This window comes from Herpailurus yagouaroundi, unplaced genomic scaffold (genome assembly GCF_014898765.1).
Source record: "Herpailurus yagouaroundi ecotype Mexico unplaced genomic scaffold, PumYag 100, whole genome shotgun sequence".
Classification (NCBI taxonomy): Eukaryota; Metazoa; Chordata; class Mammalia; order Carnivora; family Felidae; genus Herpailurus; species Herpailurus yagouaroundi.
Window position 1 is genome coordinate 59,750,813 of NW_024412391.1, and position 26,550 is coordinate 59,777,362.

Below are 26,550 nucleotides of genomic sequence, written 5' to 3' on the forward strand. Positions count from 1 at the left end.
AGTGAGCAAGATTGATAGTTCCTGTTTCATACAGTGTGCTAGCAGGGTGAGCAATCAACAGGCCAACAAATAAATGAGATTTCATCAATGAGATGTGTTCTTGACCTATAAAACCAGGTCATTGGGGCGCCTGGGTGGCGCAGTCGGTTAAGCGTCCGACTTCAGCCAGGTCACGATCTCGCGGTCCGGGAGTTCGAGCCCCGCGTCGGGCTCTGGGCTGATGGCTCAGAGCCTGGAGCCTGTTTCCGATTCTGTGTCTCCCTCTCTCTCTGCCCCTCCCCCGTTCATGCTCTGTCTCTCTCTGTCCCCAAAATAAATAAAAAACGTTGGAAAAAAAAAAATTTAAAACCAGGTCATACGTGAGGTGCCTGGCTGGCTCAGTCGGTTAAGCATCCAACTTTGGCTTAGGTCATGATCTCACGGTTTGTGTGTTTGAGCCCTGCGTCGGACTCTGTGCTGACAGCTCGGAGCCTGGAGCCTGGAGCCTGTTTCGGATTCTGTCTCCCTCTCCCTCTGCCCCTCCCCCACGCATGCTCTGTCTCTGTCCCTGTCTCTCTCTCAAGAATAAACATTTAAATAAATAAATAAATAAATAAATAAATAAATAAATAAAACCAGGTCATGAGGATGTTCTAGGCAGAAAGAGCAGTAGGTACAAAGACTCTTGCGTGGGAACAAGCTTGTAGGCTGAAGAAATGGAAAGAAAGCCAGAACTTGGCACAGAGTGGTGGTAGACAGGTTATGGAGCTAAGTAGGAGTGGGTCACAGAGGATCCTGCTGGCTGGGGCGGGGGGGTGGGGGCGGACAGTAGAAAGGATGGACTTAAAACTAAATGCAGTGACAGCTGTTGGAGAATTTTAACTGGTTGGATTCAAGGAATGTAAGGGGCAAGTAGAGAGAAAAGATAAACTTTTGATTCTGTGTGATTTGAAATATGATGGCACCACTAATACAAACAGGAAACAAATTTGGCAGACCAATGAGTGCAGTTTTGGATATCTTAAATTTGAATACTTTCAAACAAGTAATTAAGATGTCAAGGAAGGACGAAAGAAAGGAAGGCAGGAAGGCAGGAGGGAAGGAAGGAAACTGATAACAATCAAACAATAAATTGACCAGAGAGTTCAGAAAGAAAAACAGGGGAAAAAAGAGTATAATATAAAAAAGTAAGGTTTTTGCTGCAAACATGAATTGTTTTAATAAAGTACCCCAATTTAACTATCTATAATGTGGCCTTTAATTTTAAGCACAATACTAAAACCTAAACCCTTTATGCTAATAAACATATCTGAGAAGAACTAAAATGCAGCATAACAATACTTTTGACCGTAGTTCTATTTTTAGTTTCAATTTCCCAGTGACCACTCATTTGGAGAGAAGTGTTATTTCCTTCCCGAAGTTTTCCTTTTTTTTGCCTTTTGTAAAAAAAAGTCATACAAAACAATATTTTGCCATCTGACACATGTAATTGTGATAATAGCTTGTTTCTCCATCGGTTTCTCCGGCTCACTTAAAATATATCTTACAATTTTATTTTCATACTTAAAAGGTATTGTTGTATGAGAAAGATATAAAGTCCTATATGGAAAAGGTTTGCTCTTGCTTAAAGTTGTTAATTTCCTAGTTCACTTAATATTCAGAATCATATTACTTCAAGGGCTCACAGGCAGGGACGCAATGGAGGAGGTTGTGTAGGATTCCCAGGAGTGACACAGAAGAGGAGTTAGCCCCATAGTTAGCATGAGATAAAATATAGTGCCTTAAAGGCCACCGTCTCATTAGGGTTGATAAAGGAACCATGCATTTCATTGACGTTCCATATTCGAGACTGAATTTGAAAGGAGGACTGTAATGGATATAAATATTTACATACATTGTAAAGGCCATTATCTCAGCTCATTTTCAAAGCCAATTTCTTTAACAGTCTCTGTGAAACATTCTCAGCTATGATAGTTCATAGTTTAAAAGTCAATATAACAATTTTGAATGGAGCATTGTAGGTCGTCCCTTTTATAAGTTTCAGTGTATAGTTTCTCCTTCAGCTTTGGGCCAAAGGGTAAGAAATTGGGTTTGAAAAAAATATGTGGAACTGAGAATAGAATGTAATAAAGAGGAAAATGGGTTCTTTCTTCTCCCCAGAGAAGTAAAATAGCTTACATTTCTGTGTGTGGTCTTATTTTCCTTGACTGTACAGATGTGTTTTTTTATACTTTGTAAATGAAAAACATCAAATACTTCCTCCAACTATGTCTTCTAATATGTTTTACTCTTTCTTTCTTTTTTCTTTTGTAACTAGGGAATCCCTGGGTACAAAGGTGAGAAGGTAAGTTGGTAACAATGAATAGACAGGGCAGGATTTCAGAGAGAAAAACAGAAGCATAACTGTATTTATGTACTTAATAAAAGTTGTTTTCCTTTATTTTCCTAAGTCTAGGTTCCCTAATTCCCAAGTATACTCTTAAGTCTGTAAACATAAAATAATAATAAACTTCAGGTAAGGAGATGTGTTGGAAGGGATGAAAAGCATCCTAAGATGCCTGAGATTAGGATCCAGCCTCTCTCAGCTCTGCAAACACGAGGACCCCTATTTACCAGCCATGTAGCACAGACTATAAGTTCCAAATAAAAATGGATGCGGCAATACTTCAGTTAGGTTGCTACCTTGATGCTTAACTTCCTATGAAAGCTAGACACCAAAACCTAGACATCAAATCCTCTTGTAGAAGCAAGAGGATTTATTCTGGTTAGGCGATAAGGAACCTCTTCATACAGTGAGACATCTGGGTGGAGCTTGCAAGGGGAATAAATTTGACAAACCAACAAAAGTTATGGGCTGGTAGACTATTTTATGATTCTTTACAAATTAGAAAGTTAGCAAAGTGGATGGGGGCTCAAGAACCATGTTGACAGTTGTTCATGGTTCATTCATAGATTTTTTAAAAATATTTATTTATTTATTTATTTTTGAGAGAGAGAGAGAGAGAGAGAGAGAGAGAGAACAAGCAGGGGAGGGGCAGAAAGTGAGGAAGACACAGAATCTGAAGCAGGTTCCAGCCTCTGAACTGTCAGCACAGAGCCGGGTGCAGGGCTGGAACTCAGGAACTGTGACTCAGATCATGACCTGAGCCCAGGTCAGATGCTTAACCAACTGAGCCACCCAAGTGCCTCAAGCGCTCATTCATAGATTAATGTCACAGTTCTATCACCAGATGTTCTATCTGAAAATAGAGTGTGTCCTCGTTCATCCTGTCTACAGCCCTCAGACCTAGGGCAAGAGGTCTTTCTCTGGGTCTCCTATGGCCTTCTGACACCCGAAGGATCCAGGAAGCTACAGGGCATGAGGCTTATGCCCCCTTAAACCTGGACCACACTTTAGGTAACCAAGACCCCAGAAGTCCCTGCAAAATGGCCTGAGCCTGCTTTGAAGGCAGATACAAACATCTTTCCTTTGTCCATCTTTTCCCCAGGCCTGAGGGGAAAAAAATGTAAGTTGGTTTTGGGGCTGGAAGGGGCCCTGGTGGGAGGTTCACTGTATTGTATTGCCTGGGGCACCTTCTTGTGCATTTGTTCCTCCTCTCCTGGGAGGAACCAAAGGTGGGGAGAGGCCAAGTAGGAGCTGGTCTGTAGGCTGTGGGCATGGGGTTGTACTAGCACTTAGACCTCTAAGGAATACCACAATTCTTTCATTTTTATTCTTATTGATACTTGTCAAAAAAGGAAGCTAGAACATTACTAGGTTGGTTATTAGCTTAATTTATAACTTTCAGCTGTTTAGATACATGGTACGTAGGCCTCTGTTTGCAGTCTTGCCCTGGGCCCTGCAAATATTAGAGGTGAGTCTCCATACAGGCAAATAAATCTGTCCCCAGTCACTAGAAATGTTAAGTGTTTGTTTCTTCATCCATATAGAGCTGGATTAATATAGGCCTTCTAATTTACAGGGTGGTTACAGAAGCAAATGAAATAATGGATGTGACAATGTCTTATAAGCTGTTTGCTGGTCGATAAAATGCAAGGTGCTGTTATGAAGAGGCAGAGAACAAATGATAAAATAGGAAATTTAAGAAAATTTGATGATTATAAAATTGTCCTATGTATAGTTGAAGAAAATTATACAGGTCCCCCATCTTGATTTATAATATGAGCTACTCATGAACACTAAATATATATACATACACACACACACACACACACACACGCATAAACACACACTATATAGTATATATAGTGCTATGTATATATACTATATATATATTATATAGCATATAGTATACTACAAATATAGTATATATGTGTGTGTTTATATATTTATATATATGAAAAGACTCATTTTAACCTTCTGGGAAATTATAGAATCACTGGTGGAGCTCTCATTTGGAAAATACAAGTTGTCAGGGTAGAGTGACCCTGAACCATTGACATTCAAACCAGAATTTCACCAGGAACAGCAGCATCAGAAATCAGAGTCTGGGAACAGAGCTAATCTGTTCATAGCTTTCTGAAGCACTTGCTCTGTGAAATTGTAATTGTGGCCATTCCACAGGGATTACTGAGCCCACCAAAAAAGAAAACGCCTTTACAAAGGCGAATAACAGGAGTACAATATTTTCATTGATGGAAGTCTGCTCCCAAAACAAATGCTGTTCCTCAGGACCTATAGCTAACAAATCTGTCTGGACAAATGGAATGTGAATTCTGGCCAAAAGAATTTTGAGTGTATTTATGGTACTTTTCTGTTTTATATTTTGGTGGTTGACTCATTTATTCCCATCCAACATTATTAAATTAATTGCTTTCTAATTGACTCTTCAAGAGTGAGTTTCCATTTGCATTCAGAAATAAATGTTCAACTTGTTCTAAGTGAAAGCTCAGTTTTTCCTGGGTCAGTCTGACTCACAATATGATGTGGAGAGAGAACAGATTGCTTTTGAACAGAGGCATAGCTGGATCTAGGAATTGTACCTCCCTCTTTCTTGCTCCTGATGCCAGCGACACCCCATGTAGTACTCTAGGCTAGTGGAAACTATCTTGCAGACCATGGTGGTATGCCTTGTTCAGCTTTGAGTGGCTGATGACCATGGACTTGGGAATCTAACAGACTCAAGCTTGTGGTCACGGGCAAACTATTTAATCCCTCGGAGTCTCCTTTTCCTCATCTATGAATGGAGATCTCTCTCTCTCTCTCTCTAATCTAATCTGCTGTGGGAATTAGCAGTAATGTAAAGGTTTGGACTTTGGATCCATAATTGGTGGTTACAATGGTTATTTCCCTTCTTAGAGTGGAGCTATTCAAAGTGTGGTCTGTATGCTGGCCGTCAACCTGTGAACTGCTTGATGGTATTTTGTCATGACATAAAGATTGCACCAGAATATAAACCCACTATATCACTAAACACACTGTTTAGTTCAGTTGACATTAATTTTTCACAGCATGACTCCTTTAATGAAGGAAGCAGGGCACTGATCATTGTAGTGCAAGTTTCTTATGTCACTGTGAGGTGGCATTTTGAGAAGCATGCTTACAGCACATGGATGATAAAGCAGTGGTGAGGTCACTGGACTAGGAGCCACTGGCTAGCATGTGCATTTAAGTAATTCATTTAACTTCTCCAGTTGAGTTGCCATATCTTAAATACATGAATGGCTTTTAAGGAATAGAGTCAATGATATTGTAACAGCATCGTATGGTGACAGATGGTAGCTTCACTTGCGGTGAACATTGCATGGTGTATAGAGAAGTTGAATCACTATGTTGTACACCTGAAATTAATGTAACACTGTGTGTCAATTATGCTCAAATAAAACATTTTTATTTGATTTTATTCTATTTTTAATTTAAATCCAGGTTCGTTAACATATGGTGTAATAATAATTTCAGGAATAGAATTTAGTGATTCATCACTTACATGTAACACTCAGCGCTCATCCCAACAAGTGTCCTCCTCAATGCCCCTTGCCCATTTACCCATCCCACTACCCAGCTCCTCTCCAGCAACCTTCAGTTTGTACTCTGTATTTAAGAGTCTCTTATCATTTGTTTCCCTCTCTGTTTTTATATTATTTTTGCTTCCCTTCCCTTATGTTCATCTGTTTTGTATCTTAAATTCCACATATGAGTGAAATCATATGGTGTTTATCTTTCTCTAACTTATTTCACTTAGCGTAATACACTCTTTTTCCATCCACATTGTTACAAATGGCAAGTTTTCATTCTTTTTGATTGCCGAGTAATATTCCATTGTATATATAACACATCTTCTTTATCCATTCATCAGTTGGTGGGCATTTGGGCTCTTTCCTTACTTTGGCTATTGTCACTAGTGCTACTATAAACATTGGGGTTCATGTGCCCCTTCGAATCAGCACTCGTGTATCCTTTGGATAAATAGCTAGTAGTGCAATTGCTGGGTCATAGGGTAGTTCTATTTTTAATTTTTTGAGGAACCTCCATACTGTTTTCCAGAGTGGCTGCACCAGTTTCCATTCCTACCTCCAGTGCAAAAGCATTCCTCTTTCTCCGTAACCTCACCAATATCTGTTGTTGCCTGAGTTGTTAATGTTAGCCATTCTGACAGGTGTCAGAGGTGGAATTTCATTGTGGTTTTGATTTGCCACATCAGCCCTGATGCTGAGTGATGTTGAGTATTTTTTTCATGTGTCTGTTAGCCATATGGATGTCTTCTTTGAAAAAGTGTCTATTCATGTTTTTTGCTCATTTTTTGGGTGTTAGTTCTTTTTTTGGGTGTTGCGTTTGATAAGTTCTTTATAGATTTTGGATACTAACCCTTTATCTGATATGTCGTTTGCAAATATCTTCTCCCATTCCATCTGTTGCCTTTTCGTTTTATTGACTGTTTCCTTTGCTATGCAGAAGATTTTTTATCTTGATGAGGTCCCAATAGTTCATTTTTCTCTTATTTCCCTTGCCTCTGAAGACATGTCAAGTAAGAAGTTGCTGCGGCCAAGGTCAAAGAAGTTTTTGCTTGTTTTCTCCTGTAGGATTTTAATGGCTTTCTGTCTTACATTTAGGTCTTTCATCTATTTTGAGTTTATTTTTGTGTATGGTGTAAGAAAGTGGTCCAGGTTCATTCTTCTGCATGTCATTGTCCAGTTTTCCCAACACCATTTGCTGAAGAAACTGTCTTTTTTTCCATTGGATATTCTTTCCTGCTTTGTCAAAGATTAGTTGGCCATACATTTGTAGGCCCATTTCTGGGTTCTTTATTCTGTTCCATTGATCTGAGTGTCTGTTTTTGTGCCGTAACATACTGTCTTGATGATTACAACTTTGTAATACAACATGAAGTCTGGAACTGTGATGCCTCCACCTTTGGTTTTCTTTTTCTAATTTATTTTTAAGGTTTATTTATTTTTGAAAGAGAGGGTGGGGAGGAGCAGAGAGAGAGAGAGAGACACACACACAGAATCTGAATCAGGCTCCAGGCTCCAGGCTTCAACCTATCAGCACAGAGCCTGACGTAGGGCTCAAACTCACAAACAGTGAGATCATGACCTGAGCCTAAGTCAGACACTTAACTGACTAAGCCACTCAGGTGCCCCAGTTTTCTTTTTCAGCATTGCTTTCGCTATTTGGGTCTTTTCTGGTTCCATACAAATTTTAGGATTATTTATTCTAGCTCTGTGAAGAATCCTGGTGTTATTTTGAGAGGGATTGCATTGCATATGTAGATTGCTTTGGGTAGCATTGACATTTTAACAATATTTGTTCTTCCAATCCATGAGCATGGAATGCTTTTCCATTTTTTTGTGTCTTCTGCAATCTTTTTAATGTGTTTTATAGTTTTCAGTGTGTAGATTTTTCACCTCTTTGGTTAGGTTTATTCCTAAGTATTTTATGGGTTTTGGTGCAATTGTACATGGAACCGATTCCTTGATTTCTCTTTCTGCTGCTTCATTATTGGTGTATAGAAATGCAACTGATTTCTATACATTGATTCAATATCCTGCAACTTTGCTGAATTCATGGATCAGTTCTCACAGTTTTTTGGTGGAGTTTTTTAGATTTTCCACACAGAGTATCACATCGTCTGCAAAGAGTGTAAGTTTGACTTCCTCCTTGCCGATGTGGGTGCCTTTTATTTCTTTGTGTTGTCTGATTGCTGAGGCTCATATAAAAAAAAATTTTAATCAATTGCTTTGAGGCTCAGATAAAAGCATGAAAGCACTTGAAAATTTTAACTTTAGCTGTTTTTCTAATTGCCTTTGATACATTTTGGTTCTAATTATGCAAAGTCTTAGAAGTCTGATACAATGGATTAGTATTCAGAGGTCCCAATTCTCATTCTACATGAGCAAGGTACTTAACCTTCTGAATCACAAATTCTCAGTCTGTAAAATTGGGCTAATAATATCTGTGTCAGACAGTTAATGTCAGCTTACCTGAGATAATGTCTGCTAAATAAAATTAATCATAAACTGTAAAGCACAGTTTAAATGTTAGTTCTTTTTTCATTAATATGCCAGGAAAGGCAGGGCAGTAGAGTGTGTTGGAAATATATGGCATTCTTGCCACCATGCCCGTCCCCAGCAGACCTTGCTAATTCTTCCTGGCTCCTTTCCCCACCAAGCCACGATGTGGTCTCAGGACCTTTCTCTCACAGTTCTCTGGGCAAACACTACTAATTGATCAAAGCTGGTATTCAGGGTGGAGTATAGTGTGGCAAAAATAGGGACTCTGAATCAGAGCTGCTTATTTGAGGAAAGTTATCTGGGTGAACTTAAGTTTTCTCATCTACAAAATACAACTGTAAAACTGATCTCATTGAGCTGTAATGTGGATTCACTTAAATCACAAAGAGCATATGGTGGATACTCGGTAAACCTTAGTTTCTTTCCTTTAAATGTCATCTCCCTTTCAAAAATGTCAAACCTTACTAGGTGGTATCACTGATTTGATTCTGTCAAGTGGAAGATGACTCATGGATAAAATTTTTCAGAGTGTAATGCCCAAATAACCCACAGGATTCAGGATAAAATTGTGTAAAACCCATCAGAGTGCTTATGTCATAAGAAAACTTTTTAAAACATCCTAACCCCAAACAACTGCAAAGGTCTTCTTATTTGTTTCATTTCTTTATTTTTTAGGGTGAAAATGGAGAATGTGGAAAACCAGGAATAAAAGGTGACAAAGTAAGGAACATGTTTTTAAAATGCTAACAGCTGGGATCCCTTTGGGCTGAGTTTCCCTAAGAGGAAATTCCTGGGATGCATTACCTTGCTCTCACTCCTGGAGTTGGAAAGTTACTGGCTCAATTTTCACGTCTGTAAAACATGAAGCAGAAAACAAAACTATACCTAACTTTACTTAATGGAGCCTCCACATACCTTTCATATGGATCTTTAAGACGGTGCTTTGTGGCCCCCTAACCTTTGAGGCTAGGCCTATGGAATTTTATGGCAAAAAAGGATAATTTAACCAGCAAAGTCAGTTCAAGCTCCAGTTGGGTCTTTGCATCTGGAATTGTTTTCCAGATGTAAACACTGACAAGCACTTTCCAAAATAGAGTGAAGAACTCTATGGAATAAGTTAATGAAATAGTTATAAATAATGTGGCAGAACTAGGCATAGATAGGGGATTGAAATTTTGAAACTGCAGTACACCACAGGCAATTGGGTGGGTCTTAACCTTTCGTTAAAAAATAAATATGAATAAAGTATTTAAAATGGAGACAATATTAAATGGGTCAGAAATATACAGACAGTACATTTGAAACTTAATGACAGAGCATCCAAAAATGTACAGAGTAAAAATAGTTTTCATTATAGTGAAGAACTATTAACAGCATGCTACCAAGATACTCAACTCATTCAATATCTGTATTTTAATTATGGGAGAGAGTCAAGGAGAAAAAATGAGGCAGAAGGTGAAAAGCAGAGAATAAGATGATAACACTGGCCTATGTAACTAAGCACTTTAAATAGCTTGAGACTTTTGTGAAAGCTTTTAAAGTACTGTAGAGTTAAAGGCCAGGTGGATCTGAAAAAAAATGTAGGCTTGATAATTATCTCTGGGCAAAATGAAAACTGTAGTAATGAATGGATTCTGCCTGGAGGGTAATTGAAAATGGGAGGTGGACACAGACTTGAAAATACAGAAGGGGACAGAGAAGAACAAAAATGAAAGTTAAACAGTAACTGTTGAAAACTGTTTGAAATGAGAATGGTTGATAAAGAGCTAATCATCATACTTCATTGACTAAGATGTCAGGGGTTGTGAAATGCCCTATTATATTCTGTGCCAAAAAGAAAGAAAAAGTGCTGCCAATTACAAACAGAAGATGCAATTGATTATAAGACGTATCTTGATATTAGAGATGTAAAGATCTGAAAAAAAATGCATGTCTAGAGTCAATGAAATACAGCATCCTTGACATGAAGAGTTCATATAAGTTCTTAAGTCAGACTATAAAGAACATGAAGAGACACAAGAGAGGATCTATAAATGGCTAATAAGTGAAAAAAACCCAATACATCAGCGATCAGAGAAGTGAAATTAACACATTAAAATATTATTTCACTTATCAAATTAGCAAACACTGGGATAATAGACAATACTCAGCATTGATGGGGGTGTCTGTTAAGGTGGAGATGCACATTCTCTACTCAGGTAGTAAGAATGGAAATCTGAGCAAACTATGGAGGAAAGCTTTGCTTTTTCTTCCCATGTATTGGTGTGAGACACAAAAGAGAGCGAGAGAGCCTTGAATGTGTTCATCATCTCTGTGTCTGTCATCCTCTTCCAGGACATTACCTTCAGGAATCTTTCAGAAGTTGGACATGACTTATAAACAAAGATATTCATTATAATATTATTTAAAATAATAATCATCAGAAACAATTTAAATGCCAAAACTAGGGAAATAAGTAAATTATAATAGATACATATTCTTGAATATTTTTCCATTTACTAAGAGTTTTTAATTACATGGAAAAATATTTTTGATACAATGGAAGACCAAATAAGTAGGACACAAGATTGTATACACACTTGAATCAATTATTTGAAGAAAAATATTCTATATGCCTAAAATGTTAATAGCAGTTGCATCTGTGTGATTTTTTTCTGTTTCTTTACTTTTTTCCTTTAATTGCCAAGGTGTGTCTATTGTGAACAGGTTATATTTTGCTAAGCAGAAAAATGAAAATCTGAGAAAAGAGTGATTAGACTATACTATATTCTCATAAAAATAAATTTCAAAGGGTTTCCTAGTTATGGAACATATTGCAATATCTTCTATTAGAGAGTATTGAGTATAAACAGTGTTTTGTCAAGTTGCATGTCTTGAAGATGGGCAAAAGAGTGATCTAGACATTGTGGAAACTCACTAAATTGTTAATTTAACTGATTTTGCCTTGTTGGAAAGAAACAATATTCCACCAACTGTACTTTTTCTAAGGAATTGTAAGGAATAAATTGTTTGCTCTGACCAAAATTTCAATATACAGGTGAAGGACTTACATCTAAAACTGTTTTCATGGAGTTTACTGAAGGAAAATCTGACCTCAAATTGGCTTATTATTTAGGATCATTTTGTTGACAATGTATCGGTTTGCTTTGCTGTTTGGATAAAGTGGGAAGATTGGCCATCACTGAGAACACATTCTTTTCTCCTCTACCTAAAATCATTGCATTTTGAAGATGGATACTTAGAGCAACTTACCATTAATTTTATTCCACAGGGATCCTTAGGGCCGTATGGACCAAAGGGACCCAGAGGACTTCAGGTAAGGAGGCTAAACCAAATCTATATCTGAATTAGAATCACCTAGGAAGCTTTAAAAATCTGTTTGCCCATTTGCTCCCTCTGCCAATTCAATTAGAATGTCTAGGGATTGGAGCCAGGCATCAGTAGTTTTAAAGATCCCCAGGTGATTTCAATGTGCAACAAAGTTTGGAAATCACTGCCCTAATGTTTTGAATGACTAATTCAGGCTCCCCAAAGATAGGTACCAGCAGGTGAGTTTACTTAGTAGAGGGATAGAAGTTTAAAAATTCGAGTTAGGAAGATGAGTGAAGTCAAAGCAGTTAAAAGAAGGATGTAACTATTTTTGCTTTGCTAGTATAATATAGTTGGAAGAACTATGCATTTTATCTAATTACACTATGTGTAATTTAGATACAGTACTTAATATTCAAAAACATGGAATGCTCATTATAAGTACTTAAAGTTCAATAGCATGGAAAAGATTTTGAAGGCATTTATTTAAGTTAGACATATTCCATGGATTTCAGAAAATAATTTAGATCTGTTTTTTCCCAGTCTGGGGACTTGCCCAGTCTAAAGTTTTCATGGGGGGGGGGGGGGGGGGAGGATGTATGTATATGAAGAGTTCATTTATGTATTTCAAAAAGTCTACTGAAAATTGTAACTTGGCTCAAGATTTCCCAGACAGCATCTAATTAACCATCAACTCCTTTGCTCTGGTCTGGAATTGTGTCAACACAGGGCAGTAACTCTGGTTATCACAGGGTCATTGGAAGCTCCAACTTCCAGTTATAAATGCCTTAGCTATTTAAAAAAGTTGCTCATTCAAAATTCTTTAAGAAGGGTGTCCAGCACAGGGATAAGGTTGGAAACAGGCTTAGAAAGCAAACACCTCATTAATAAATGTTTGTTCTCAGCTTAAGTATAGTATTTTAGAAGCTGCCTATTTGACAGGAGGAATTTTATCTCATTCCATTTCTCAGTCACATTTAACCCTAACTTAACTCTGAGATATTTAGTCTGACTTCTAAATTCAGGATCTCTAGGGACCTTAATGAATAATTCCTTCTTGGTTGGCCTTTTATATATAGAACTAATTGTTGGTTTTCACCTCGGAGCAGGGCATTAGTGGACCTCCAGGGGATCCAGGCCCGAAGGGATTTCAAGGCAATAAGGTAATCATACCCTTTGAGTAAAGACAGGCAGAGTGCCTTTCCCCCGGTGAGCTATAGTAATTTATGTTTTTATTAAGCAGAAGTCAATGGACTCCTTGAGGATGTATCTTTGGCAATACATAATAACCTGCAGGTATATACACAGAATCATGTTCAAGTACATGCAGGAAGTCAGTGGCGTGACTTTATCATTTATTATTACATTATTCAGAGGGGCATTATTAAATACAAGCCATTATTCAAAATCTTTGCAGTATTTCCAGCTTTCTCCTGCCCTATAGTCATTTTATGGTTCACTAGAAACTGAGAAGTAGTAACAAATAACCAATTCAAATCATTCTATTTCCCCATACATGATGTCAACTCAATATATAGTTTATAAGAGTAGGCAATTTGTGACTGTCATGCCAACAAAGATTGAGCTTTTAAAAATTATTACAGGGGTGTAATCTCAACCATCAGTACCATGCTTGTAATGGCATTCCACGGATCAGCAAGACAGATGGGGAGGGATCGAATAAGAGCCAAATAGAACCAAAAGATGCTACGGCTGGGATCTTTAAAAGACCTTGATACAAGGCTCTGTTTTGCAATGAAAGTGGCCATTAATTTGCTGAATACAAGCTTTTTAGTACCTTTTAATCTTCTCAATGCTTAGTAAATTTCATGGATATAGTAAATATCCAATAAATAGTGTCAGTGACTAGAGATCTGTGGAATTCGTGGCAGTAATAACAGCAGAAGGTGCCATCCTCAATGGACCCTAGATAAAGCCAATCTTTTAAGGGTACTATCAAATTTAAGCTGTGGGGAGCAGCTGGGCTACTTGAGTGTTCTTTTTCCAGAGAGAGGAAAGAGAGTGACAAGTATAGTATTTTTAATGAGATAACAACAATGTGTGATTTCCCAGGCCACTTTTAATTGGCAAATTAAAATAGAATGAGTTTCTCAGAGGGAGTGTGCTTAAGCTTCGTCTGGGGAAACTGCCTTTTCCAGTCCTTGCCTATGATTAATTCTCTCTGGGGAAAAGAAATGTATCTCTTGAATACTGAGTAGAAGTTTTTATAAAATTGCTTTGGCAGTAGATAAAATCCTGCAGCAAGAATAAAAAACATTTTGACAGTCCACACTTATTTCTAGGATTCTTTGGTTACCTAAGATGATCATTTTCATGCTTGGGAAAAAGAGGCTTCAAATCAGGTATCAGTGCTGGAGTCTGCAACAGTGATAGAATTACAGAATGTTTGAGCCACCAGGTATATTAGGAGATCATACTAGCCCAAGGTTTTCATTCTGGAAAATGAGAAGTGAAGTCCAGATATCAAATGGCTTGCCTGAGGCAGAGACACAGCCAGACTCATCAGCTCTGGGGAGTGCCCATGCAGGACTGAGGACAGTGCATGTAGTTTTGGGAGATGCTTAGTGGCAGTCCCTAAAAAGGTGTCATCATTTGCTCACTTCTCTTTATGTCTCATAAATTACGATTTCAGTTTTTCTTTTAACATAAATTTATTTAAACAGAATATAGCTTTTATTTATTTTTTTTAATGTTTTTTTCAACGTTTATTTATTTTTGGGACAGAGAGAGACAGAGCATGAATGGGGGAGGGGCAGAGAGAGAGGGAGACACAGAATTGGTAACAGGCTCCAGGCTCTGAGCCATCAGCCCAGAGCCTGACGCGGGGCTCGAACTCACGGACCGCGAGATCGTGACCTGGCTGAAGTCGGACGCTTAACCGACTGTGCCACCCAGGCGCCCCCAGGATATAGCTTTTAATTTCACCAGTGCATTAATTCTCAGAAAGAATAAATACAGTTGAGTGTTTAGGGGAGCTTGTAATGCTCTGATGTAATAACACTTCATGCTTGACTTTCACATCATCATAAAAGGAGTAGTTTTTCCAAAAGTATTTGAGGACTTCATGAGTTTTCCAAGGTCCTCTCTTTAAAAATTTTTTTTTAAAATTGTGGTAAAGGATACGTGACATAAAATTACCACTGGGATTTAGTCACAAAATTCACTGCCAGGTGAATACATGAAGTTCACTGCCAATTGAAAAGATGTCAATTTCTAGAGAATGTTCTGGATTGCTAGGGGCAAGTGAGGTAGTAATGAGTTTTTCTTTTTCCTTGTGGTTTATGGTCACAAATTTAGTGGTCTCTTAACTCTTCACTCTTAAGAGTCTCTTAACTCTTTCTTCAAGACTATTACTAATTTCTACTTCTCTTTGGATCTGTCAAGGAGAGATGCATGTTGCATTGATCATTAAATTTTTAAAAATTTTATACATTTATTTGTGTATTATCTTAAAAGTCAGGTTTCAGGGAATAATTTCATCTTGTGTCTCAGAATGTACTTCTAAATCTTAAAGACTTAATATACTATATTTTCCTCAATCTGGAAATAATATTATGTTTATAATGACACTTCTTTTCATCTATTACCATTTTATCACAAAATGTTTTTAAGAAATTGCTATTGCAATTTGTGCAGAAAAACTCTAAAATCCAGTAATTCTGTATTTTCTAATGGGCACTGGGAGGATTATTTATTTTGAAACTTCTAGAATAATCAATAACAGGGGTGCCTGGGTGGCTCAGTTGATTGAGCGTCTGACTTCAGCTCAGGTCATGATCTCGTGGTCTGTGAGTTTGAGCCCCGTGTCGGGCTCTGTGTTGACAGCTCAGAGCCTGGAGCCTACTTCAGATTTTGCGTCTCCCTTGCTCTCTGCCCCTCTGCCACTTGTGCTCTCTCTCTCAAAAATAAACAAACATTAAAAAAAAATAATCAATAACACTTAGTGTATATTTACTACATACAGATATACAGTTCTTTATTTATTTTGAGAGAGAGAACACGTGTGGGAGGGGGAGAGAGAGAGAGAGAGAGAGAGAGAGAGAGAGAGAGAGAGAGAATACCAAGCAGGATCCACACTGTGAGTACAGAGCCCAGTGTGGGACTTGAACTCATGAACTGTGAGATCATGACCTGAGCCAAAGCAAGAGTTGGACACTTAACTGACTGAGCCACCAGCCACCCCAACAGATATGTAGTTCTAATTATTCATGTAACATAATACCATCCTTTGAGTCATGATCTAGTCTTACCCCATGGTACAGATTAGGCTACCCAGGCACAGAAAGTTTAGTAATGGGTCCACATCTACATAGCTAATAAGGGACAGAGCCAGGATTCAAACCCAGCCAGTATGCTCTGAACCAACATATTGTATTTGTCTCCTTAGGAACATTGCTGAATTTCCTCAATAGTTGACCTGAAATAAATGCATTTGTTTGGACAATATGGAAATTGCATCTGTCCCTCTTCTCATGTACTCTGGCTGGAAACACCAGTCTGTTTGTTGAGAGGTGTATTTCTATTTGATTATAATGTTAATCTGAAAGTACAGGAAGAGAAGGAAGGTAATCACATGGGAAAAAGAAACCAGGGATGTGCATTTTCAAATATTTTGTCTCTTAGGGGACCTTAAAATAAAAACCCTCAGATTTGTAACATTTGCAAAGATTACATATGAATTTCTAGATGGGGCCTCTATATATCTTTGAATTTATGAATGGTCTCTGTCATGAGCTATAGTCCCATTTTATTTCTCTAGTAGTTGATGTTCTTCATCAAGTGGTTTGCGGAAAGGTGGTCAAAGAACAGAAGGAAAAAATAGCATGTGATAAATCAAGGAAAAACGTGATTCTGGACCAGTTTCGTGAATCATTTGTCATTAATATTTCCACATGTAAAGTAGCTCCTATTCTTGTTGCTTTGAAACAAAACAGATGTTTCTCAGGATGAAGCTGTGGCTCTGAGGCCACCTCAGCCTCCCCCATATATGGAGGTCATGCAATGGCATTCAGAAGAACAACATCCTGTCAGTCTCCAAAATCAGTATTATAATCACACAAGTGCCTGAGAAGCCTTATCCCTAGGACCAAATGGAAAATGCTATTTTCTGGACAGAGCTATGCTCCGGAGAGAGCGCTGTGCTTTTTCTGAGTAAAAATTGAGTACCTAAGAGCCCTACACCAACATCAAATGGCTATTGTGATGGCTTAGATTGCAATCCCTTCTGTCCATAGAATGGGCCCTCTAATAACTAGAAAAAAAATGGCTCAAGATTGGCAGGCCTTTCAATTCACAGAGAACAAATTACAAAATCAGTTTTATACAAATAAACACAGTAGAATGCTGGGTGTGTCAAACCCACATTAGGTAATTTTTGCCATTTCTTGATGTCTTTCTGATGTTATTTTTGAAGGGTATTTCCTTCTCAAGTTTCATGTATATTGGCTCTTTCCAAGACGCTCTTTGTGCTCCTGGGAGGAATGACTGCCCACTGTGGCATGAACAGAAAATAGCTTGTGACAAGCTGACATATCCTAGTCCTAGAGCTTTAGTGCTAAGGCCAAAAGAGCACTAGGAAATATCCCTGATATACTTTCCCACGTCAAAGTACCACACATTAATCCTCAAACAATGAAAAATACCATGAGATTATATTATATACTAATTTATCTTAATGGATGAATTATCTCCCTTCTCCTAACCTCTTCCATTGTTTTACTCTAAGACATTCATGGTTTTTCTCCACTAAGATTTTTCCTCTTGTGCTACACTCAAGTGTAGGAAACACAAAGTCCTTTTATATACGAGACTTTGTCTTAACCCACTTTTCCTTCTGAGATGTTATGAAAACCCACAGAGAAATAGCACCAGTCTTTTCCAGTTTAATAAATAGATATGGGGAGGGTAAATAATCCCCAGTGAATCAAACATTCATCCATCCATTCAAAATAAACAAAGAAGCTCATATGAATGAATAAAGGGAACCTATGTTTCAAGAGGACTGAGGGCAGATCAAACACTTAGATCATTCCATGGTTCTGCACCAGACCATGATTCTTGGACACCCTTCTCTTCCTTATCCAAGTCTGTTAAGGTTTCACCTCATTTTTTTGACGCTTCCAAGGACAGTACATGTTTTTCAAGTAGCTGGTAATCTTTTGAAGAAGTAAATAAGAGTCAAATGTACAAATCCTAAAATTGAAACTGTAAACCTAGTAAACATCTTTACACAACATCCTGTTTTCCTCAAAATGCTCAATGAAAAGAAGTCGATTTAATTTTTTTTAATTTTTCAAATTAGTTTTTAAAGTTTATTTACTTGAGAGAAAGAGAGAGAGAGAGAGAGAGAGAGAGAGAGAGAGAGCAAGTGGGGCAGGGGCAGAGAGAGAGAGAGGGAGAGGGAGAGAAACCCAAGCAGGCACCACTCTGTCAGTGAAGAGCCTGACATGGACTCGAACCCATGAACCGTGAGATCATGACCTGAGCCTAAACCAAGAGTCAGGCATTTAACTGACTGAGCCACTCAGGAGCCCCCAAAAGGAGTTCAATTTTGAAAAGAGGGATGGATGTCAACGTTTGCAATAGCTACCAGGAATGTACATGCAGATATTTTTGGTAGCCAGTAGTTCCTTTTAGCTTCCATGCATTATACCTTTAAACATTGCTACACTTCTTTCAGATATGAACCACTGGCAGGAGAATTAGACAAATGTGTGCAGGTCCATCACTTTAAAAAAAAACCCGAAGCAGAAGATGTAGTGACAATGGGTCGGGGGCACCACTATCACATGAAAGAAAAAGTTATATGTAACAAAGAAGTATTTGTTAAATGAATGGATGAATGAGTATTTAAATGGAATGAGTTGTCAACAGTATTAAACTGCAGACAAGTGAAACAGGCAGGAGCCCAACAGAGTTATTTAGTTTGTCAACTTTGAGGTTTTTGGAAATCTTTAAGGGAGCAGTTTCAATAGAGATATTGGGGAGGTGACAAAGGAGAAGAGTACAAAAGCCAGGAATTCTGACCATTCTTCCAAGATATTGGGATAATAAAGGGAAACAGAACAGTGTTGACATAACCCATGAAAAGCTTCTTGTGTGTTAAATAATCTAATGTGTTCGTATACTTCCACTTTTTTCGAAGAGAGGCATGAGAAGACTCATGTTTTCTATAACTATTTTTGCAGGAACCGAAATATCATTAATGAAGATTTAGTAGATTTAAAAATACTTTCTTGTTTTGTTCATTATTTAAATATTTGACTCAACTCAACGTTAGCTTTGTAGGTCAACCTACTAAATGTAACTAATATTTCACTTATGGTTTGGGAGTAGTTCAACACCACAGGTATGAACAACTATGAAGAATTTTAAACTTCTTCCTCCAACAAGCATTTATGTAGTTTTTATTTCAGCTCTCACACAATTTAAAAACCTAACAAAATCTTCTGACATCATGATGTTGCTTTCATCTGTAAAAAATCATGATTTAAAATAGGATATAATTCCTTAAAACTTTATAGGACGTAAACCAGGTGAAACATACACAGACATCAACAATCCTGGTATGGAGTAATTACTCAAACAGAAAAGTTTTTTAAGTTCATGGCTCTTTTAACGGAATGACTATATTTTTTGCTTCATGTAAAGCATTTTAAGTCAGGGTACTTGAACATGTCAGCTTTCCCAATTGTCCAAAACCAATAATGGGCCTTCTCGTTCTCCTGGAAAGCTAACAACTTTTATTATTAATTTTTAAAAATATTTATTTGTTTTTGGGAGAGAGAGAGACAGAGTGTGAGAGAATGAGGGTTGGAGAGAGAGGGAGACACAGAATCCAGTCTCTGAGCTGTCAGGACAGAGCCTGACACAGGGCTCAAACTCACAAACCAAGAGATCATGACCTGAGCTGAAGTCAGATGCTCAACGGACTGAGCCACCCAGGTGCCCCTGGCAGGCTAACAACTTTGAACAAGGTTGTGATGCTTGTAAAGCACTGTAAAGGGAAGAATCCCTTTACAATTGTAAGTAAAAATATCTGTTTAATGAAGAATTGGAACCAACCTGCCAAACTATGTGAATATTTTTTCTTCAGAGGGGTCAAAGTTTAAATGCTATTTCTGTCCTGGGCCTAATTAAAGGGAAAAAAAATCATTAGTAATCCAGCAGTTGTTGTTGCAAAAAGGGCTTTGACCTACATGCACATCTGCCCACCAGGAGTCTAAATGAGCTTATTAACTCATTTGACATGAGACAGCTGATAGTGACAACTTGAAGAGGCTGCCAGAACATGTGGGATGTCAGCCAATGTCTTCAAGGCAGATGATTTTCATTCCCAAATCTCTGATGCATATGGTTCTCATCAGGAGGGGTATACTGTGTATGTGTGTGTGTGCACACGTGCGTGTGCATGTGCATACATGTGCACAGAAACTGTCAAGATAAAGACTCTGATGGATCAAGAAACCCAAACCCAAAATGCTGCCAATATAAAGGTGCTGAGTCTAATCCACAATGCCCAGGCAAGCTGGGCACTAATGTGGAACAGAATCAGGTACTGCAGTGTCTTCTGAGGGATGTCAGAATTTAAAAAACAATCACATGACTGTCCCGAATCCAAGAAAGTTGCAATAGCTTTGCAACAGGGAGTATGAAGTTTATTCCAAGGGTAAGCCTTTTTTATTGTGATAAAATATGCATAATATTTATCATTTTAACCATCTGTGAGTGTACAATTCGGTGGTACTAAATACATTCACAATGTTGTGTAATAATCACCACCACCCATGCCCAAAAGCTTTCTCATCATCCTAACACAAACTTTGTACCTTTCAAATAATAACTCTCCTTATTTCTCCTGCGCCTAGTCTCCAATTGTAAGTTTTTAAAGAAACATATCGTATGATCATATGAACCCATCTTCTCTAATAAACTAATGTCCTTGTTCTCAGATTCATGGGTAGGGATCACAGTGAATATTTTCCAGTGAGTCATTTTGTGTTGGGAGAGTCCAAGGAGTGTCCACCAGAGCTGGGATTCTTTAAAGCTATTCTGATGGGCCTCTGAGCAGACTTTCCTCTTAGGGACAATGATACACAGTTCTTTATATTTTATTATATATGATGAAGTATGACTTTCCTATTAGATTGAATCATATGAATGTCATTTTTGTAGGTCAACCATGGTTGAATATTATCAATTTCATGCGGTTTAACCTAATAGCAATCAAGAAAATGAGTTGAATTACTAAAATCTGGTATAGTTTTCATTACATTTTCACCACTTTTTTGTTATTATGGGTTTTTTTTTCTTTTTTGAAAAGCATGGATAAGTGGAATATGTGGACTGTGGTCTTTTCTCTTATCCAACTAGATGATATTCAAAAAAGATTGCAGTTGGAGATTTCAAATAATCATGGTTTCTAACTCAGTGCAGTTGGTTAATAACTGATTTATATGTAGACCTACACTGTGTGATTACACGACTGCCAATTATAATTTATGTTACCTTTACCACTCACTTAGTGACAACACTGACCCAGGTAGACTTAAATGCCTGAAATGAAATGTGAATTGGCTTGTAAAAAGTATATTTTCTCTTGGTTTGCATTTTATTTTAGAGATCCTCTGTCTTCATATGATGGATCTTCCACAATGAGTAGACTGTAGCTATCTGACTTTTGTGTTTTTCATCCTGTAACAAAGATATGAATTTAGTCTGCAATCAAGTGATTTTTGAAATAATTCAAGAAAAGAATCGAAAAGTCTCAAGAGGCAGTCTTGCACTGGCTCTAAAACCAGACTTCTGGGGTTCAAACAAGGCCCTATTTTGTATTAGCTCCATTATTTTGGCAAGTACTTATCCTCCCCATGCCTCAGTTTTCTCATTCATGTCATGGGTTAATAATAGCACCTACCTCTAAAGAGTCGTTTTAAAGACTATATGATTTAATCATAGTAAGTGCCATATGTGTTGACAATAATTAAGCAGTTAAGTATTTTAACAACTCTCTCTTATTAATGTAGAACAAGTCTAGCCTAAAATGTTTTCTAAAAATAAGCCACTTATAGCACTTCTCTGAAATAAGAGAAATTAGGTATTAAAAATAGAGCTCGAATTATCAAGTATTTGATAAATGTTAGTTTTCTGCCTCCTAACACCTGCTATTCTTTCTTTCTCCCCCAAAAAGGACCTTTTTTTGCTTTTCTCCCAAATCTTTGTATGCAGTCATCACTGTGCTGAGTTTCAGATAAGACTGTATCTTGGCTGTACTTGAACCATTCTGCATCATTTTCCTCCATTAGGAAAGTATGAGAATATTTGCCATAAGACTTAAAATATTAAAGTTGGTGCTACACATATTTGGGAAATGATAAAAAAAGAAGTTGCTAAAATGTTGTTCTCATGTTAAGATCCTAAAGTATGATTAAATTGTTCATAACTGAATTATTCAAGAAAAGGTAAATTTCTGTCCCCCCAAAATTCAGAATTTTGAACAACATTTCATTATTTATTATCTTAGGGCAAGGAAGATGTTGACTCTGGTTAGAACTGGTGCCAGGAATAAGGCATGTTGGGTTTCTTTAGCTGAGCTTCCCATACAGTGTAACCTTAGTCTGTCTATTGGGATTTCATTGTGACTTCAACTGAAAAAAAAAAGTTTAATTGTGTCTGGGTAAGTTTTCAGGAGAAACTGTGTAATAGGTACTTTAAATCACTTTGTAATTTATGTACAGTTGCTCTTGGTTGAAACCTAAGTAAACCAGAGGGAACCCCAAGGGAGCATTTCTAGATTTCCAGCTTCCCCAGCCCAGACCTGTTTGGTTTCCTGTTTTGGTCACCTCCAGCAGCTAGCACAGCACCTGCTTCCAAGTTGCTGCTCAGTAAATGTTTGCTGCATGGATGGTTGAGTGAATGTTATCCATTAGTTAACCATTGACAATGCAAAACTGAGCAAACTCACATGACATCCTCCCCACAGTCTAGGGATAGATGTTAACTAAACGCAACATTATAATTATAATGAATACGCAGAAAAAGAAGAAAATGGTGCAATCAGTGCCTCTAGAATAGGGATTTCACCTGATCAGAGAAGCCTTCTCTGAAGCTGTGCTGCTTAAAATAAGATTTGAAGGATGAATAAGGATTAACTAGGGAAAAAGGGAGGTAAGAACATCCTAGATAGACTGAGTAGCACATGCTAAGATCCCGTGGCAGAAGGGGGCCTGGCAAGGAAGGACAAGGAACAGAACAAAGGCCAATGCTGCCAGGGTGGTGAGTGAAGAAGCAACTAGTTACAGATGGGAATGAAAAGACTGTGGGACAACACCATGCAGGGGCTCGCAAGCCTTGTAAGGAGCTTTGTCTTTCCACTAAGAGCAAAGGGAAAGGCCTTGAATGGTTTCATTCACATTAAAAATCAAAAGATTGGACTGGCAGTAATGGTGGGGGTGGAGGGGAATAAATTAAAATGTGCAACAATGTATGTGTGTAGGGTACTAAAGACTTTGTTGTAATCTGTGCAAGAGGTGAGATTAATTTGAAGTAGACTACAGAGGCATGGTAGGGGATTAAAAATGGTAGATAGATTTGAGAGAGATTTAGAGGGCATATTGAAAAGAGTTGGCAATACATTACACATGGTAGGTAAAAGAGTGAGAGATGTCAAGAATGACTCCTTGTTTGGCTTGACTCATGGAGGGATTGTGGTGCTCTTCCCAGATAGAGAATGCTGGAAGGTGATCAGGTCTGTGAGGGGAAGAGTATGAGTTTGTCTTTGGAAATGATGGGTTTCTTTTGAAATTCTCTTTCCTGACTTCTATCACACTGTGTTTGTGAGTTCCCATTTCTTTTTCTCAGACTGCCTTCCTCAACTCCCCACAAGACATTTCTATGTTCTTCCATTCCCACCCAACTTGTATGTTGGTACTCTCCATGGTTCTGACCTAAGCTTCTGGCCTGCTTAGTCACTAAACCCACCCTGTTCAATACAGTAGTCACATGTGGCTATTGAACCCTTGAAATATGGCTAGTCTGAATGGAGATGTGCTATAATTGTTAAATATACATAGGATTTCAAAGACATGTGTTAAAAATAGTAAATAAAATCATTGATAAGGTTTTTATGTTGATCACATACTGAAATGATATTTTAGATATATCGAATTAACTAAAATATGTTATTACTTTTTTTTAAAAGTTTATTCATTTATTTTGAGAGAGAGAGAGAGCATGTGCATGCATGTGAGTGGGGGAGGGGCAGAGAGAGGGAGAGAGAGGAGAGAATCCTAAGCAGGCTCCATGCCCAGCATGGAGTCTGATGCAGGGTTTGATCTCACGAACCATGAGATCATGACCTGAGCTGAAATCAAGAGGAGGATGCTTAATTGACTGAGCCACCCAGGTGCTGCTGTTATTATTAATTTTTTAAGGTGACTACTAGAAAATTTAAAATTACATATGTGAAAAAATAAATAAAATTACATATGGGGCTCATTGTATATTTCTAGTGGGTGGCTCTACTCTAGACAGTGACCCTATTGTTGCCTTATTTCTGTCCGTTTGAGCCCACAGAGCTGTTTATTGTCCCCAGAACATTTCACATCATTTTGTGCCTCAAACACTTTCCTTTTCCTGAACTTTTGTTCCTCTTCTTTTATGCCAGATTAGATATGATTCCTACCTTTTTTTGGTTCAGAGAAAATATCTCCTCTACTATTTGAAACTTTTCTCATTCTTTAAGGCAGACTTAAACACTTGTGTCACAGAGTCTATCATCCTCTGTTAATATCTTTATTATAGCTAATTCACATGCTTATATTTTCTTTTATATTCATTTGCCTCTCCAGCCAGATTGTGTCTGCAAAGTACAGGTGTGATCTGATTTATGTCTATAATTATGTAACTGGGTACTCAGTATGAGGGTGGTACTCAGTGAAAGTCTGATGAATAACGATTGAATCTACACATATTAAATAGTGATCATATAATTAGTTATGACTTAGATGTTTTATAGATAATATCTTGAATCCTCTCAATAACTCTGCAAGGTAGATATAATTATCCTCATTTTGCATATGGAGATCTTGCAAAAGCTCAAACTGTTAGTAAATTATAGAGCCAGAATTCAACTAGACCGAATGAAAAAAGCCATGTTTTTTTTTTCTGTGATTCTATGCATACTGAAAAATTGATTAATAAGTAGTGATTATATCCTAAATTATAAAATAGGGAAAAATACCCATTTCCTAAAATTGTTAGAAGATTAAGTGACATAATGTATATAAAGTGTCAGGGCAGTGCTTAGAAATGCTAGGTTTTATTAAACATTGGCTTCCTTCGATGTTGAGGGCCATAGCACAGACATCCTTAATTTCTTTTTCTTTTAAAATTTTTTTTAATGTTTATTTATTTTTGAGAGAGAGAGAGAAAGACAGAGTGCAGGCAGGGTAGGGACAGAAAGAGAAGGAGAGACAGAATCCAAAACAGGCTCCAGGTTCTGAGCCATCATGGTGTGGGGCTCGAGATGGTGACCTGAGCCAAAGTCAGATGCTTAACCAACTGGACCACCCAGGTGCTCCTAGCATCCTTAATTTCTGAGAAAGACTGAAGTGTTTTACCCAGCCTCCTCAATGCCCCTACACATGCTTACACTCATATGAAAGTCATGTGAAACAGACCACCTCCAGGGCTATCCACTTTAACTCAATCTTCTTTGTATATGCCTCTGATGGTCAAAGAAAGTGAAATTGAGAAATAACAAGTAGTACTGAGGCCATTCAACCTTTCTCTGTGTATTTGTGCTTATTGGTGAAGGTTGTGGTAGAAATAATGGCAGAAAAGGAATCAAGCCTGGAGGCTTACCAGGGCTATGTTGCCTTGGTGAATTTCCAGAAAATCATTGTGAGTATTCTCAATGATTCTTCTCTTCCTGTTCTCTTACCCAGCAATGCTATGTTACAATCAGGACCACTTTCTTTACCACCTCAGGAAACTTTGTAGGAAAGGGGAAGGAGAAGTATGAAACGGATAAACATTAATTGTAGGCCAATGCTGGTCTGCAGGCCTATGTGGAGGTGCTGAACTCCTGAAAAGTAAATTCACGCAACTGAAATGTGAAGATATGTTGCTACTGAGCTGTCTTGAGGAAAGGGAAAGAGATTCCTTTATAACCTTCAGATCCCTGTAACTTCCCTAAAAAAAGCAATATAGAGAAATTGCTCAGTTGCTATGGGTACTTGACCAAGGCTAAAGGAAACTCATGGGTTTCAGGGTAAGATAGTCGCTCTTCTATTGATTTTCCTGATACACACATTTCAAGTTAACAATGGAACCAATCCCTTGCCCCTAGTTAGAGGAAACCTTCTCACCAACCTGTGCTCTTATTTATTTTACATCAAACTTACAGAAAAGTGATACATAATATATAATATTATATAATTATATAATATATAATATAATATAATATAATATAATATAATATAATATAATAATATATACTATGAATATAATACAGTATAATATAATATAATTAAAGTAATATAGCATAACATAATATTTAAAAGCCTTCTGATCCATTTTAGAACCAAACAAATATAAATGGGGCAGGGAATGAATAGAAAAAGGGAACTTAAGGCCTTATGTTATTATTATTTTAATGGTGTGTTTTACCTCTTAAACTAGTCCTTTGGGTTTAGGCACTATGTCCTAAACTTTTTTATATTTACTTCATTACTGTCCACATAGTAAATGCTTGCTATTCCTTTGCTGAGTGACGGAAGCTGTCACCCA

The 26,550-nt window shown here is 37.6% G+C and overlaps 1 protein-coding gene across 1 annotated transcript in view; it reads left to right on the forward strand.

Moving 5' to 3' along the window:
- COL28A1 (collagen type XXVIII alpha 1 chain) overlaps positions 1-26,550 on the forward strand; it is a 177,412-nt gene that overhangs the window by 23,389 nt on the left and 127,473 nt on the right. Inside the window, exons 8-11 of the mRNA XM_040471592.1 lie at positions 2,297-2,323; positions 9,106-9,150; positions 11,702-11,746; positions 12,849-12,902. Of these exons, the coding sequence (XP_040327526.1) occupies positions 2,297-2,323; positions 9,106-9,150; positions 11,702-11,746; positions 12,849-12,902 (171 nt within the window). The remainder of the gene's footprint in view (positions 1-2,296; positions 2,324-9,105; positions 9,151-11,701; positions 11,747-12,848; positions 12,903-26,550) is intronic.